The sequence below is a fragment of the Podarcis liolepis genome (genome assembly GCF_965112155.1).
Source record: "Podarcis liolepis genome assembly, chromosome: 5".
Classification (NCBI taxonomy): Eukaryota; Metazoa; Chordata; class Lepidosauria; order Squamata; family Lacertidae; genus Podarcis; species Podarcis liolepis.
In genome coordinates this window covers 75,839,148-75,856,501 of record NC_139556.1, presented here as the reverse complement: position 1 = coordinate 75,856,501, position 17,354 = coordinate 75,839,148, and the positions used below count along the sequence as shown (strand labels likewise).

Here is a 17,354-nt window from a genome sequence, read left to right as displayed (position 1 = left end):
ATATAAAGCATGCTGAATCAGTGTTCCTAACACTTGATACATAACTCAGCAAAGAGAAATGGGTTGACATGCACACAGTAACACTGTAATGATGATCTGGGCCCCACTGAAGAGGTTTGAATGCATCTTTTTGATGTTTATGAGCCTGAATATATACCCCATCCTCCCTGTCTCCTCATCCCTGATTGCACTGACAACACTACACTTCATTAGACACATGATGTTAAAATATACAGGCAGGCAGATATGAAATAGAGGGCATTTATCTGCCAGCTGAGAATAACTCTTCATGGATCTGAAAAAGAAGGCTCTCGTCCACAGTAGCTTACAGCACAAACACTGTTAAGTCTAAGGTGCCACAGACCATTTGTTCTTTTTTTCTGTAACAGAGTAGGAATTAGTTGACATTTACAACTAGCCATGTACATCTGGGCTGCATCAGAGTCTCCGTGTATAATAAAGGAAGAAATATTCTGCAAAGACTTACTTAGCATTGTTCAGTTTGTCTGTTTCAGAAAGATCTTCCCTCTTGACCATTTCTGGACGGATTGCTTTTGGCGCAATAGCATCTATTAAATCTAGTACAGGTAAACTAGTGCTTATGGATTTGTCCTGGAAGGAGAAGGTGTTGAAAAGTTTCACTATCATTAATGAATGGATTTTCTTTAATACTCTTACCAGTATTTTCACCATGTATCTCCCTTCTCTTTATCCACTATCTCATTGATAAATAAATCCTAATATAATGGTGTGGCAGCTAAAACACAGTGTATGTAATAACTGCTGAATCATGAATGGTCAAAGTCATGTTTTTCAATACTGTTGAATTTTCTCCTTTTTGACAAATGACCTTTTATAACCACCTGCTGCTTCTTTTCCCATGATAAAATATCCGTTATGACTAAATAACATTTTGTTATGAAATCCTATCAAAAGGTTTTGGGGAAATCTCTTGCATCTCCCAGAATAATTCTGCACGTTTGTGGATATTTTTTCAGGTTGACTTTCTTATGTGAATAGGATTTCCTTCTACTGATTTGCAAGTGGCATGATCTGCCTATTTCTAGAATCCTAATACTACTTTGAGCTTGCCATTGAGCACTGCATTTTCTTCCTGGTTACTGAAACACACTTCCTCTCTGCCTTAAAATAGATGACCCTGCTCACCTCCTTCCAGCAGTTAAAGCAGATGGGCAGTCAAGTGCATGACATCAAGGAATCAGCAGGAGGCACCACAGAATTAGCTTTACTCCTCCAAAGTCTCAGCATGCTATTCCTACCAGGCAGATTAAAGCTATGATTTCAGACTTGCTCTTACAGCTTCTAAGCACCACGATGCATACTGTGCCTTTAAACCCAGCAATGTTCTCCTATCTCTACTAATTAAGCTGATGTATCTTAATAAATGAACTGGCCATAAAATCCCATTCTAGTGCTAATAATTGTGGATTACGTCTGTCCATCATTACTCTTCTGTCATTCTGTGTACCCCATGTTCCAATGCCACGAGACCACTTTCTAAATTAGAAAGAGACTGATCTGAACTCTGAAAAATATTGGCTAAATATTCATGTAACATTTACTCGACACTTTTATTTTCCCTGGTGAATGGCCAAATCTTCAGAGAACTACACCGGCTCAAGGCCTAATGAAACTGATATTGCAACCAGGCCATTCTCAAATATGTCTTAAAACCTTATGGAAATGTTGATATTTTATGAAGCAGAAACAGTTTTATTCTCAACCACACCAAACAGATTTCAGTCTCTTTGTTAGGTTTGCTCCCTCTAGTGGTTTTAATGCAACATCATATTACAAAAATGTCCCAAATGGCACTCCTGCCTCAAAAGGGGATGGATGTTTAATACTGTCTTCTAAGAAACCCATCCTGAGGTTTTAGGATTACTGGTTAAATTGAAAGCCTCCTGTCACATGCTAAAATTATTCATTTCCATTAAGCAAAATTTCTGCTAGTTACATAGTGAAAGTTCATTACAAATACGGATCTACACACCCACCATCTTGTATAAATGTGTTACTATTATTTTGTAATCTAAATGTGGTACTGTTTTTCATGACATTCATAATCTACTTGCATTCATAATCCATTTGCGGCTATTTATACACAACTTATATACAATAACTAATGCACAACCTTTGCTATAGATCAATTCCCATCAAAATAATTATGTTTCTGATTAATTCACATTTCCTTTCTCTAGAGTGTCTTCATTACCTTGAAGCTAGTTATTGAAGTACTCTTATTTGCATTTGCAAGTGTCTGATTCACCCATTTAATAATAACCGCATCGTTTACTTTTTCCCCCTCACCAAGGTCCGATAGTACATTCAAAGTGTACCTGCAACAGAAAGAACACAGTATTTTCAGCTAATAAGGAATTTAACAATTCCTCCGTATTTTCCTGACAACGTGTTAAAACAGTTGCAAAACACAACTTTCATAGAGAAAAAAATTATAGAAAATGTGCTTGCAATGAGTACAGAAAAAGCAGGAGGGTTAAAAGCAAACTGCAACTTTACTGAAATTGACACAGCACCAGGCAGTATAGTAAAAGGTAAGGTAAGGTAAAGGACCCCTGGATGGTGAAGTCCAATCAAAGGTGACTATGGGCTGTGGCGCTCATCTCGCTTCAGGCCAAGGAAGCTGGCATTTGTCCGCAAACAGCTTTCCGGGTAATGGGGCCAGCATGACTAAAATGCTTCTGGCGCAATGGGACACAATGTGATGAGTGCCAGAGTGCATGGAAATGCCATTTACCTTCCTGCCACAGTGGTACCTATTTATCTACTTACACTGGTATGCTTTTGAACTGCTAGGTTGGCAGAAGCTGGGACAGAGCAACGGGAGCTCACCCCATCATACGGATTCAAACCGCCAACCTTCCGATCAGCAAACCCAAGAGGTTCAGTGGTTTAAACCACAGCGCCACCCGCTCCCCAGGCAGTACAGGGCAGGGACTTCAGCATAAGCCAAGTGAAGCACAATACGGCCCAGCTGCTTTGTGGCAGATAGAGCCAAACAAAGAGGAAACATGAGAGAGAATCAGACGCAGGGCAGGCACTACCGCCACTAGTCACATTGGGAAGCATCTTATAGATCACCCTCAAGATCACCATGTTTGTGCATGGTGGGCGGTAATTTCAAACACAAGGACTGTGGTATGAGTTGAGGAGCTTCATTCTTCTGCCTGCCTGCTCTCTGCTCCAAGTTTCTCCAGTTGTTTACTGAATTTTGTTGCTAAATAATTTTATGCTGTGATTCCTAATTCTGTAGCATATGACTTGTGCATATATTCCAGATTGGATAAAGTCAAGTTCCTAAACTGTACCTATGAATTTTCTGACAAGACAAACGCCCGAAAATAATTTATCTGACTTTAAAAATAAAACTGCAGACTGGTTGCAAATAAATGAAGAACATATATTGGTTTTGAAAACATTTTGGTTTTGTGAGCTATAATACATCCTCACCTTCTCATTAACTGCCACACCAGTGCCAGTGTCAACGTTGGGTTGCCTTCATTGAGGTCCTGTCCACCAATCCCAACCAATGAGAATCTGGCCTTTGACTTCCCCAGTTCCACTGCATAGTTACAATTTTCAATCTAAAAGAAATGACAAATCAAGGTCAGAAACTATTTGGAACCATGGGCGTTGCCAGGATTTATTGGGGGGGGCTGGCTTTATGTTGAGGCAGCAGAGCCAAGTTATCTGTGATGCAATTGGCCAGTTAGTTAAGTAATTTTATTTATTTACTTGATTTGGGGGAGGCAGCTGACTACGCCCATGTTTGGAACGATCGTTTATCAAAATATTTTAATTGGAGCAAACCAACCACAACACCAGTGCAGCAAGAGCACCCTATACCAGCAGATGAATGTGTTTATAAACATATGTATGGTGTCATGCTTGCTGCTTAGGCATGCAGTTAGACAAACTTCATCCAAATCTTCTGAAAGTATTAGCTTTTATTAATATGAATCAAGGCACAGAAAACCTAGGCATACACTCCTGGTGAAGGACTACTAGGCAAATACGATTTGGCTAATTTAATACTCTCACCTGTGCTGGCAAGCATTTCCAACCTTTTTTCTTAACCGAACTGTACAACACACCTCCCTTTCCTAAGAGCATTATCTAGCCATCTGTAAACAATAATAAGTAAACACAGATCTAAGCTCAACAAAAAGAACAACATCCAGATCAGCTAAAGTAGTGGCACCAGAGGTCACCAGTACTTGGTCCACCACTTAGGATGCAATTACCAGAACCCTTCCTCAAAGCACACAGTTCTTATACTGGCAAAGTCAAGGATCTGCCTTGAGATGTCACATTTATGGACAGCCCTCCTCCAGCAGGCAAAGCACATGCCTCAGAGGTCACAATATCACCTTCAGCAGTGTCACCTAAAGGAATGTCAAGTGGGCTATCCAGATGGCCGTCCTGTTCTGCAGGACTAGAACCATCTTGCACCCACCCTGGTTTCAGATACTCCACTTTTGAAGTGTTAAATGGCACCCATTATGCTGGTACCTGCAACCATGGTGAGTCACCACTTGATACTCTCCTCATGGCCCATCAACAAGCAGAGTTCACAGCTGCCCCCTCTTTATGGATATGTGGGTCATGGCTTGAAACACCTCACCGCCAATCCCTGGGGATAACTGAGTGAACTTGGAAAGAAGTTCTAGACTTGGCCTCACTGGCTAACATTTTCTTCCAAGTTCCCATTTGGTTTAGTGATCTTCAGATGAAGTTGCAGGAATGATTAGTAGAGGCAGTTGCCTTCAGGTAAGGAAAGCATGTCCCCACTAGGTGCAGCCTGTCCATTTGCCTTCCATATCACATTATTATTTATTAAATTTGTATACTACCTTTCACCTGAAGATCACAGGGTGATGACATAACACAGTGGCCCTAACATGCCTACTTCCAATGACTGTAGAGGCCATAGAGTCCTGTAGTTGTATCAACAGAATGCTTCTACCCTGGCTTTGTTTGTATGTTTAGTGTCTGTATCCTGTTCTGTGCAGGTGACTGAGTTTTGTATGCTTCATATGTATGCTTACCTACCATATGTAATGCAGAAGGACTTTTATTACTAGACTTGTAGACGGTGGTTTCGTTTCACTTTCTTGCATAATCTGTTTTGCATTATATCTGCCTTACATGTGTTTTGAGTTCTCTGCTATAGATGCATTCATTGTTCCTGACTTTAATAGAAGCCTTGAGGTTTTCAATCTGTTTTCTAAATAAACATGCATGTGTGAAACTTGAACTGTGTGGTCTGTGATGTGGTTCACTTTTCTTGGGTGAACTGCCCCTACATGTGTTCTGAGTTTTCTGCCACGGATTCACTAATTGATATTAATGGCAAGGACAATCTCAACATTCCATTATTTCTTAATAATATCCTGCATGTGTGTGCAACTTGACACGTGTTCAGCAGCTAAGCTCAGCCGCTTGAGTGACCTGCTCTGCATATACTTTTAGTTCTGGCTCCATGCTTGTGAAACAGCTCTAAATTCTGTTGCATTCGACTGATCTGTGTTGGCCATTTATCATGGTTATATCGCTCAATGCCTCGAGACTTGTAAGTTCATTCAGTACCGTAGGTGAAAACTGCATTTTCTGTAGGCATGTATGCCTCTGTGACATGCATGCTTCATCCCAAGTGAAGCATTTGCTGAGGTCCAGTCTAAGGGCCACACCAAGAAACTTATTTCAAGAGTTGTAACCATATTAATATGCTACCTTAAGCAAGGGTGAATATGGTAATTCAGGGACACCAACACCATTCATGATAATGCGGTTTAAGCAAATGGCTGAGGAGCCACTGTGGTTTCCAAAACAGACACTTTTACAAACCTTTTTCATGTTACCCCCAAGTGCAGGATACGGTGGTTTGTTGACATGGTTCCATTGTACAGGTACACGAATCATCTCATAGAGCTGGAAGATTACTAAAGCATCAGCAAGGTCACTGGTCAGTGTAGGGAGAGGGAGAGAGAGAAAACATATATATTTACACAAATAAATTATATGTTCCCTGAATGCAGTCAATAGTGTATCCAAGTAAATTTATGAGGCTTTCATTGCTTGGTAATCCTCTCTTTTCCTCCTAAATTATTTACTTATTTACTCATTATCACAGTCACTGAGAAAATCTATATCTATATCTAAATCTCTCTCTATATAATAATAATAAATTTTATTTATACCCTGCCCTTCCTGGCCAAGACCAGGCTCAGGGCGGCTAACATCAGGTATAAAAACAATTGATTAAAATACAACTTAAAAACAGGGTTAAAATACAACTTAAAATGCAGCCTCATTTCAGTGGAAGCCCAGATCAAAAACTATTTGTGGGGAGAAAACGTCAAATCTTCACCAAGGCCAGCTATCCAGACTGGTCCTACGTGGGCCAGAAAAAAGCCAGGGAGGTCCTCAAATAGGGGTTCCATCACAGAAGGAAAAGGAAAGAGGTGGAGGGGATCAGGCTGATTCCAAAGGCCAGGTGGAACAACTCTGTCTTACAGGCCCTACGGAAAGATATCAGATCCCGCAGGGCCCTGGTCTCATCAGACAGAGCGTTCTACCAGGCCAGAGCCAGGGTCGAAAAGGCCCTGGCCCTGGTTGAGGCTAATCTGACTTCCTCAGGGCCTGTGACCTCTAGAGTGTTGCTATTTATGGACCTTAAGGTCCTCTGCAGGGCATACCAGAAGAGGCAGTCCCGTTCTGAATCTGGCAGTCCCAGTTCTGAATCATAGAAAGAATAGAATCATAGAATTGCAGAGTTGGAAGGGACCAGGGGGGTCATCTAGTCTAATCCCCTACAATGCAGGAATCTTTTGTAAGGCTCAAGCCCACAACTCTGAAATTAAGAGTCTAAGGCTCCACCAACTGAGCTATACCAGCCTATCATCTCCAATGATCAGAAAAACAGTACTGTGTTATCATTGATCCAAGCAAAACTAAGTCCTATCAATTACAATATTTTCCAGTGAGGGTTACACCATGGATCAGTTAAATGGCCAGTCAAGAATAAAAATATTACCTGTACAAATGGTTAATGTAAGGAGTTACACCCAAAGAATTCATCCAGTTTCGGAATGTTCTTTCTTCCTTACTTTCTCCTATAGCAAAGGGTACAAAATTTCTCAGATAACACATTTTATATGTGCCATTACTCTGAAAGAACATAAAAGCAATGTATCTTTTCCTGAGAAATAATCTCTTCTGATCTGGCTGTTAAAAGCTCTGGGTACAAATGGAACAGGCATCACAAAGCAGAAGAGGTGTTTACTCTTTCTATTAAAAAATAGTAATTTCCCATGACACTAGGTCTGGGTTGGCAGTACTATCCAAAGAGAGAAAACCTCTACTGTTTGAGAGACGTAGTTGGTGAGGAGTGTAAGAACTTAAAATCATAAAACCAAATTAAAAGTACTTAACATATTTGTATACCAACACTAGTCCACAGAACTTTGGAAAGTATATAGGGGGAAACAGTATTTCCTACTCTGCAAGTGTAATTTGAGTTTAGCAGAGATAAAAGGTAAAGGGACCCCTGACTGTTAGGTCCAGTCATGGACGACTCTGGGGTTGCGGCAATCATTTCGCTTTACTGGCTGAGGGAGCCGGCGTACAGCTTCCGGGTCATGTGGCCATGGAAACGCCGTTTACCTTCCTGCCGGAGCGGTACCTATTTATCTACTTGCACTTTGATGTGCTTTCAAACTGCTAGGTTGGCAGGAGCAGGGACAGAGCAATGGGAGCTCACCCCGTCACGGGGATTTGAACTGCCGACCTTCTGATCGGCAAGCCGTAGGCTCTGTGGTTTAACCCGCAGCGCCACCCGCGTCTGTAGCAGAGATACAGGCTACCTAATGCAATGCTGCCCCTGGAGTACACTGAGGGAGTACACTGAGAGGGCATCTGAACCTTGGTCTTCCAAGTCCAAGACCCCATGGCATACATTTAGGGCAGATTAACTTTGGGAATTCTGCTGTAGATGAAATTATGTGGTGTTTGATTTCCACACTGTCCTTACTGTTTTGATCAAAAGCATCTGATTTTGGCTGTGTACACACCATGCATTTAAAACCCATTTAAAGCACATGACTTCCCACAAAGAATTCTGGGCACTGTAGTTTCACACACACACACACACACACACACACACACACACACACCCTGTTCCAAGTTACAATTCCCTGCACCCTCAACAAAGTACAGTTCCCAGGATGCTTTGGGGAAAGTCATGTGCCTTAGATATATGACATGTGTGCAGCTTAGTATTTCTCAATGGGGCTCTCTGTGACCTGCATCTATTTAGAATCAGGATGGAATGAGATGGTTGAGACCCAAGGTGGAAAAACACAGAACGTACCACTTCAAACTGCAGGCAGGGGGTCCCTATATAAAGAACTCCCTGAAGATATAAAACTAGTAGTACAGGGAATGATCTGGTCAACAATCTGTCTCACTGCTGTGCAGTTTTTATTGCAGGGTGATGTTTTTACAAGGGTGAACATTCATAACTAGTGCATCCCCCTGTTACCTAAGATACTACTACAGCCAATTCTATCTTTTCTGTATTCTTATCACTTTTTGCTATGTGTGTAGACACAGCAACTATTTTTCTCTTTATTCTATATTACTCTGCCCTTCGCTTTCATTCGTGCTCATTAGGAACCAGCCTATATAAATGTTATACTACGCCACTGTATGTAATCTTAATTATTACATACAATGACATCCTACACATGGCTACTTATCTAAGTCCCACTGAGTTCAATGGGGCTTTTCCAAGGTAAGTAGGTAAAGGATTGCAGCCTAATTCAATATGTGATGTGTAGAAATTAAATATTTAAACAGTGCTGCCTAATTTCAACATATTTTAACCAATTTCATGTTGTGAACAGTGAGCCAAAAAATAAAAATTGCCTTATGTGGCAACCTTATACAATTCTTTCCTCAAGGCTGTTTCTGCTCAAATTGAGAAACATTACTTTTTCTCCACATGCTTACTTAATTGAGAAAACCTTGTGATTTTAAAATTTGGACTACAGTGTATTTTGGGATCAATGATTAAAAGGAGCTGTGTTGATATGCTTGAGATATTTTTTTAAAAAACAATCTCTAACTCAAATGTATTTTGAACATTTCACAGATAACTAACAAACGCTTCCAGGAAAGCTTATTACTGAAAGCATAAGAAAGGAAATATGTAGAACTTCACTCAAAGTAAGAATTTAAAAACTGCATGCTGAACAATACCAGAAAAATCCATTCTAGACCAATAGCAGCAATAGCGTGCAAGTTGAAAGAACGTACTTCTGATTAAAAGGAACCGAGGAACTAAGAATAGCACACTGTATTTAATATGCCACTCTAAACAGGATTATTCGTTAAAAAGGAACCTAAGAATTCTTAAGCTTTTCACCTTTTTGAAAACTGGCCAGCTTTCCATTACCTCCCCCCCACTTCCTTTTCATTATTCAGAATATACCTTCTGGAGACACAGACTGAATTCTATGTAATGGAAGGGACAAATAATAGAAAACAAAAACTGAGCTGGAGCACCATATATATAGCCAACATGCCCTATGGCACTTCTCATTGTGTGACTAAAATATTATGCAGTAGCATTATGCCAATAGAATAAAGAAGAGAGGGCATGAGTCACTGAACAATATGGCACACCTCTCTCTCTCTCTCTTCCCTCTCTCAGTGGTACAATGCTAGGTACAATTTAATTTATCAAAAGGCTAGTCAGTAACAACACATCCCACAATCTTTCTGTGGAAACAGAAATAAGAATCTTCGGGCATAATTGCCAGCTCTTGTTTCTCTGTGACAGCAAAAATCCTTGTTTATCCATCACCAATACAAAATCCAAAACACTAGAGCAATAGCTTGATGCATGAAAGGCCCCAGTGTCTAAGCAGTGTGGGAGAAACACTACTGGATGCTAAACAGTCTCGCCACCAGTAAGGCAGACTATTTTCCCTTCAGTCAGTTGGTCCTATTCACAGTTGTATTTGTTGTCTTTTTATCATGCCCTTCATCACCATGTGATGACAAGGTGGGTTACAAACAAGATAAAGCAATCTCTAAAATAATAAAACAATATAAAATATAGCACTGCTACAACTGCTCCTTCTCAATGCAAACACCAGTAACGTCACACTTCTATATTATTAAATGCCTGGTGGAAGAAGATTGTGTGTGTGTGTGTGTGTGTGTGTGTGTGTGTGTGTGTGTTTACCAACAGAGAGAAGTTGCAGTAGAATCCTAATGCCTTGGAAGATGATGGCATTTACACAGGACATAAAGGCATACCCAGAGTATAGCTCTGGACCAGAGGAACTCAAATCTGTATCATTTTACTGTATTTCTAAAAGAGTATTCATGAAATTAGAATTTGAGCCAGCTGAGAGAAAGAAGAGACACTGTATTGTTCCAGAGGATGAAACTGTCCCTATTTGTGTGTCTAAAGTCTTGACTCTCCTTCAGTCCTTATTTGTGAGACTCCAAGTCACGGCTCCTAAAACAGCCCTGTTATGTATGAAAACAGCCTTCAACCTTGCATTTATATATGAATGAATTAATATTTTTCTCTCAATTGTAACGGCATATTAAAAAGAAAAATAGGTTATATGACCAGTGCAGGAGGATAATTAGGAGGGGGAAGCAGTCATAGCAGGAAGGGAACAAAATCAATCATCTCAAGATAAATACATTTACAGGCTAAAGAAAAATACTAAATACAGTACCTACATTAGGAGGAGTCAAATCTGCATTTCATGAAGAAAAATGGGAAAATTATAAATGGTCAAATTATGAAAGCTCACCTCAGAAATAACTATAAAGAAATTGATGTGCTCACCATTCATATAGTAATATTTGACACACACAAAAGCCCACTACAAAATGCAGGCAATGAGGATAAAACTGGATGAAATGCTGGAAGAACAGTGATCAGATCTTACACAAACACTTTCTTCTTTTAGTTCAAAGCAGACAGAGAAGCTTGAATCATATTGGGGAAAAGGTGTTTTAACAATTTTGCTATTCGGGGTCTCTTGAGGGACTCACAATAAAGGACTCGTACAGAGACAAGATTATAATATTTGAACATCAAACAATAACAATATTCTCTGTTAAAATATATAATGTACATAAATAACCCAAAGCTATAAAACTGAGCACTGTCCTCCCAAGTGCCATTTTTCAGGCCATTACCACAGAACCTTTCCACCTGGTCATTATCAGTACCAGTTGCTTGGTTTTAGTGACAAGAGAGAGAAAATGGTTGCTGTTCACTTGTCTCAACTCCAACAGCAGTCTTCTTTAAAGGGCTGCAAGTGCCATAGCCCAATGTGGAAAACAAAACTCGCAGGCCCTTTGTAACAGAAAAAGAATATAAGCAGGCAAGGTACTTATAGTTTTGGAGAACTTCACAACTCATCTTAAAATTTTAAAGAAGACCTCACTACTAATCTGCTCTTAAGATTTTAGGGCTTTGTAGAGAGGAGGTAGACAGGCATCCTAGCTGCACTGAGATAATATAGCCTAACTGCCCATAATGCTGGTTGCTCCTGCTAGGGAGGCCAGAGAATTCCAATGAAAGGAGTGGTGGAAATTTTGCTTGTTCAGTCTGTGGTTCTTCCACATCCTCTGTTTGAATTGCTGCTTCATCAGTTGGTTCTACTGCTACCTGGACTTGACTCCATGTGCATACTGGCTGCAGATTTATAACCAGTAATGAAACCACAACATTTCTACAGTTTCTGCTTGTAGTCTGTAAACAGGTAGGTCTCCCTCTTATTGTTCCACTATTATATGCACACTGGTTCCCGCTGATCAGCAAACTTTTATTTTCACCTAAAACTAAGGGACACCAGCTTCCAGAAATGACATATGGGATGCCAAAGTGGTTATTAGTCAATTACTTTTTTGCAGCTTGTTTGGCAGCAAGTGTATCACAGTCTTCATCTTAAATCTTTTATGTACTGTTGATCCATCACCACACCTTGTCCTTTTTCTTTAACTCCAAAACACAAATCAATAGGCAATAAAGATGGTCTCCGCTTAACATTTTTCAGGTCCTCTAGTGTTCCCAACATGTTCATTCAGGTATGACTGCACCTTTTCACTGGATGTCCATTTGGGTAATAGGAAGTTGTGACTTTACTCCTGAGATTTGACCCAACTCTTAATCACTATGGCTTCTTCTAGGAAACCCATAGTGACTGATGAAGATGTTCTACAATACGTTAGCAGCTGTTTGGGGCATTAACAGATCATTTTGCCACTAATACATTCCTTATTCCTGCACAATCCGGCTCCAAAGTTAAGTTGTCTATTTGAATTAAGCCTAGTAGAGAAAAAGTCTGGATATGTACCAGCTGTGCTGCTTTTTCTACGCTGGCCTTTCTTTTACTAGAATGCTCACAGGTCTGACATTTCTCCTCTACACTCTAGTGACCCCAGGCTAGTAAAAATGGTCCCAAGCCAGTTCTACAGTTCTTTCAAATCCATTGTGGCCTATTTAATTATGAATTCCCTCTGGTGCTCTAGCATGATGAGTGTAAGGAACTACCAGCTGTTAAATCGTCTATTCCCTCAACTGTACTTTCCTGTGTAGGACTCCTGGAGAAACAAAAAAAATTGGCTACTCATGTAGATGTAGTCTTGTCTCATACTCTTCTCCTTTTTCTTCCTCTAAAGTTTTACACACAGTTTCCAGGAAATGAATCACATGGGCAATATATTTGTCACTTCCCTGTAGCTCCTCCAATTTATAGGTCTAGAATCGGAGGGATCAAGTTTTTCAAATGATGGATTCTCAAATGATGGTGCTATACTGTCTTCTTGTTTTACAAACCTTGTTTTTCTAGATGTTACTGCTTCTTCATTAAAATTATCTGTCTGAGAGCCTATCAGCACTTCATGAGTTTGCATTACTGCTTTACGAATTTCATTATTCCAGACAGTCTTCTCAGTTAAAATACTTTATTGGGCTCTGCCTAGCAACACACTATTGTTTTACATTTTCCTTGTCATTTAGTGGCCCTTAGTGTGGCTTTCCTGGCTCATATTTGCCGTTTCTGATTTATAGGCAATATTGAAGTTGTACAGTGACAAAGCTGCCACCCACCTGCATCCAGTTTTGCAGTCTTCACATATGTCATGAGACTATTATTTGTCATCAGTCTAAATTCTGCGCCATATTTAAAAAACAAAGATATTGATCACAAATAGCCCACATTAAGGCAAGAAATTCTAATTTATGAACCGGATAGCTGCATTCAGTAGAAGTCAGTCTTCTACTAGCATAAACAATGAGTTGAGGTTTTCTGGTCTGTACCTGTCAGAGGGCAGCTCCCAGTTCAGTGTGTCATGCATCAGAACGAAGAGTATATGGAAGTTTTCCATCAGCAAACCCAAGAACTGGTGCAAAAGTGAGACTCAGTTTTAAAGTTTCTAAAGCATCTTGAAAATTTTCATTCCATCTATCTTCAAGTATTTGTCCTCCATTCCATTTCTTCCCCTTTCCATCTCCAGCAAGAAAGCAATTGAAAGGTCTTGCAAAAATGGAATATTGGTCTGCAAACCCCTGGCAGTATCCAGTAAATAATAATAATAATAAAGCTGTGCAATTCTTTAATAATTTGTACTGGCCATGCTGTGATATCATGTGTTTTCTTTTTATCTGGGTGGAATCCATCCTTAGAAGTAACATGTCCCAAATATTTTATAAATGTTTGAAACCGTTTACTGTTTGAAAGTGCTAACTTCAATCAACATTTCAGAACTTTCACATTTTACTCACAAGTGGCTGAAAAAAAATCATCAAATCTTCCAAGAATGCTACTGTCTCAGTGAAATGCATGTCATGTATGACACTTGGCATAACTCTCTGGATGGTAGCAGGAGTGTTTGTCAACTGCCAAGCCAATTCCAAATGGTATGGTGAAAGCTATCACTTTGCCCAACTGAGATCTGATAATATCTGCCTTTGAGGTCCAACATGGAAAAGCACTTTTGCCCACAAAGCAAATGTTTCTTCCATCTGAGGCAGTGGGTAAGTGTCTTCTCAAGCCATGCTGTTGAGTTCTCTACAGTCCACCACCATTTTAGTGAGTCCATTTCTTATGATGCAGCAGCATTGGTGAGGCATATGAGCTGCAGGCTTCCTTAATCACACCAAGTGGCACAAGCGTTGTCACAAATATTCAAAATCAGAAGGTGATACCTTTCTAGCCTGTTCTTTAAGAAACACATCACTTGTGAGCTCAATTTTCCCCAGTGAAGAAACTGAAACTCAGAGGTTAAAGTTATTAAGCGTTTGTGGCTTTATTAGAGAGGAGACAGCCAGCCATCATCCAAACTGCATGCGGTGCTGTAGGCTAACTGTTGACAATGTTGGCTGCTCCTTGCTTCAACTCTCTTACTGAGCATATGCAGGAACATCCTTCCACCAGAATTCATAAAGAAATATGTATCAGTGGATTATATTTACATACTACACTGTTCTAAATTGTTCTTGAAGCTGCTATTTGCCATGTTGGGGAGAACCTACAGGCACCAAACACGTTTCCCCCCGTTGTTCAAATAGCTTCAGGGCAGCAATTTAGACTCCAAAAGGGGGGATAAAATTAGACACCCCCCTTCACAGTGCTGCTTCTCCTCTTGACCAGTCCCACCCTGACAAATGCTTTGAACATAAACAACAAACAAAAAAGTAGGAACAATTATGGTTCTCTGAGTATCAACTTTAATTTGGCCCTGAAGCTAGAAAAAATGATGCTTTGCTTTAGATGAACTACATTTGTGTAGATGGCATGATCTGTAGAAGGATAACTAATGTATTACTTAGAAGGAGTAGATAATGACCACATTTGGATGATCATAGCTTGGTTTAATAAACTGAGATAGGAAAGAGCCTCTTTGCTCCCTTAATTGCACAATCCGGCAAACCACCCAGGAAGTCTACTATTAACTACACTTTCTCATTTTGTCCAAACCAGGATACTCTGATTAACAGCTTCAGAACTGTTAAACCAGTTTCAAAAAGTGGCTTAATAACCTGGTTTTAAAGTAAGGAAATATTCCCTCCCAATGCAGTCACCACCAACTAAAAAGCAATATTCATTAGGACTACAACAGAAGAGGATAGTGCAAAACCTCCTCTCCCTACCTGTTGTGATCTCCCCAGTCCTTAGCATAAAAAGTGCATATTAAAAGCAAAGACACATTTAATACCATATTTATTTGGGCCCTCACTTTTAGCATCTAAGCTCCATATTCCTGTCATGTAGGGAGGGAGGAAGAGAGGGAGGAAGAGAGGGAGAGAGGGAGAGAGAGAGGGGGGAGAGAGAGAGAGAGAGAGAGAGAGAGAGAGAGAGAAGGCAACCCAGTAACAGTTCAATTAGTACTGGGCAGTTGTGCCATGTTTTTCTCAAAAGCTGGCCAGAGCACAATGCCAAATGATCAGCCACAGTCGGTTTATTAAAGGATAAGTTCTTTCTAAACGGCAGGCAAGAGATTCAGGACAAAAAAGAAAAAAAGAAATCACTTCACGCAATGCACAATTAAATTATGGAATTTGCTGCCAGAAGAGGTGGTGGTGGTGGTGCCTGGCTCAAGGCCAGACTACGCAAGATGCTATTAACATGATTAGCAATTGTGTGGATGAATGTCTTTTTAAAAGGAAACTCCAGGTGCGGGACTCAATCCAGATGGAAACCTGGCGTTGAGGGTATTGGGTTTCAGGCTTTGCCCCCCTCACCTGCTACAAGCGGGGAGTGTGAGTCTGAGTGCAAGCGAATGAGAGAAAGAGAGAGAGAGAAATCTAGTTGAGAACACAGCAAGGAGCAAAGGGGGGGTTAAAGGCTCCTTCGCACCCACAGCAAGGCTCTCATGTCTTCAACGGAAAAACAGCCATTCACACAATCGCTAATAGCATGGATGGCTTATCATCTGGGTAGGCCCTTTGGATGGCTTTGAAACAGATAAATTTGCAGAGGACATATCTATCCTATGCTGCTTGCATTATAAACGAATGGGACCTTCAGGTTTAGAGGCCTTTGAATAAAAGTTGCTGGTTGAGTAACAGCTGGAGTACGTTGTGGCCTTCAGGCCCTGAATGCATGCTTTCCAAAGGCATCACATTGGCCACTGTTGAAAAGGCTATTCTGAAGTGGCATCCGTTGCACCACAGATCGTCTTATACCCATTTTTATGTATTTTACCTACGGACTGCATTTATACAGCTGCCCTATCACTGGAGTAGATAATTCTATAGGAGTTAACAGGTGGGTTGAATTTTCCGTGAAAACATTTTGGAAGAGAAAATATCAAGGAAATTCTGAACATCTTAATATGAAATAATTGAGGATTATCATTCTCTAATGTCACTATCAGTGTTTGTTACATTAGCTCACCTTCCAGTAAATTGACATCATAAGAAGAGCTTTCGGGCTTCTGCAGGGCAGGGTACGTATTAAAGAGATTTGCAACGAAGGCCATGTTAAGTTTAGGATTGCCTGCAACCACATCAGCAGGAGTCACAAACTGTTTGCAGCCCAGTTTGTCTGCCTGTTGAAGCATATATTCAGCCCTCCTCAGGTCATTTTTTTCCTTGAAAAAAATATAAAGAGTAAACCTCACACTTCAAAAAATACTAATTTTGACATTTTATATAAAATATCTACATCTTAATATAAGATTGCACTGAACATAAATTACAATTCTAGATTGAGTTGCAGACCAGGAAATTGTTTAGAAACTTATTTTATTTGAGAACTTTTTTGTTTTCAGGACATTTCACTGCACAGAAAAAGCTTGGCTATTTTAGTGTATTTTTGGTTTCTATGGAAACTGCCCAGGGTGGCTGGGGAAACCCAGCCAGATGGGCGGGGTACAAAAAATAAATAATTATTATTATTATTATTATTATTATTATTATTATTATTATTATTATTATTATTATTACAACCTAAGCCAACCAGGTACACCGTCCAGATATTTCGGACCACAACTTCCATCAGTCACAGTCATTACTGCCACGCTGGCTGGAGCCAGTCCAAAAAAGCTAGAATGTACAAGGGTTGGCAAATGTTGACCTAGTGAATCTGCCAGGCTTAAACGTAGCCCACAAACAATGTATTGAAACCTGCCAGAAGCTTAGCAGCTGCCCATTTTTACAATGCTGGCCACTTAGCAAAACCAGTAGGCTTGTCAATATCTTGGTACACAACAATACATGACTGCTGCACTGCATTCAACCTGGTGGGCAGACTACTTGTTGGGCAGGTCTG

The 17,354-nt window shown here is 40.2% G+C and overlaps 1 protein-coding gene across 2 annotated transcripts in view; it reads right to left on the bottom strand.

Annotated features, from left to right (window-relative positions):
• Positions 1 to 17,354, bottom strand: part of PLS1 (plastin 1) — a 51,315-nt gene that overhangs the window by 3,360 nt on the left and 30,601 nt on the right. For both annotated transcript variants that reach the window (XR_014526317.1, XM_083503668.1), the window contains exons 10-15: positions 16,479 to 16,674; positions 7,079 to 7,157; positions 5,890 to 6,004; positions 3,493 to 3,626; positions 2,237 to 2,360; positions 488 to 612 (exon numbers count right to left, since the gene is read on the bottom strand). Coding sequence is in view for 1 of the 2 variants with exons in the window: in XM_083503668.1 (XP_083359794.1) it covers positions 488 to 612; positions 2,237 to 2,360; positions 3,493 to 3,626; positions 5,890 to 6,004; positions 7,079 to 7,157; positions 16,479 to 16,674 (773 nt within the window). In the remaining variant the exon portion in view is untranslated. The remainder of the gene's footprint in view (positions 1 to 487; positions 613 to 2,236; positions 2,361 to 3,492; positions 3,627 to 5,889; positions 6,005 to 7,078; positions 7,158 to 16,478; positions 16,675 to 17,354) is intronic.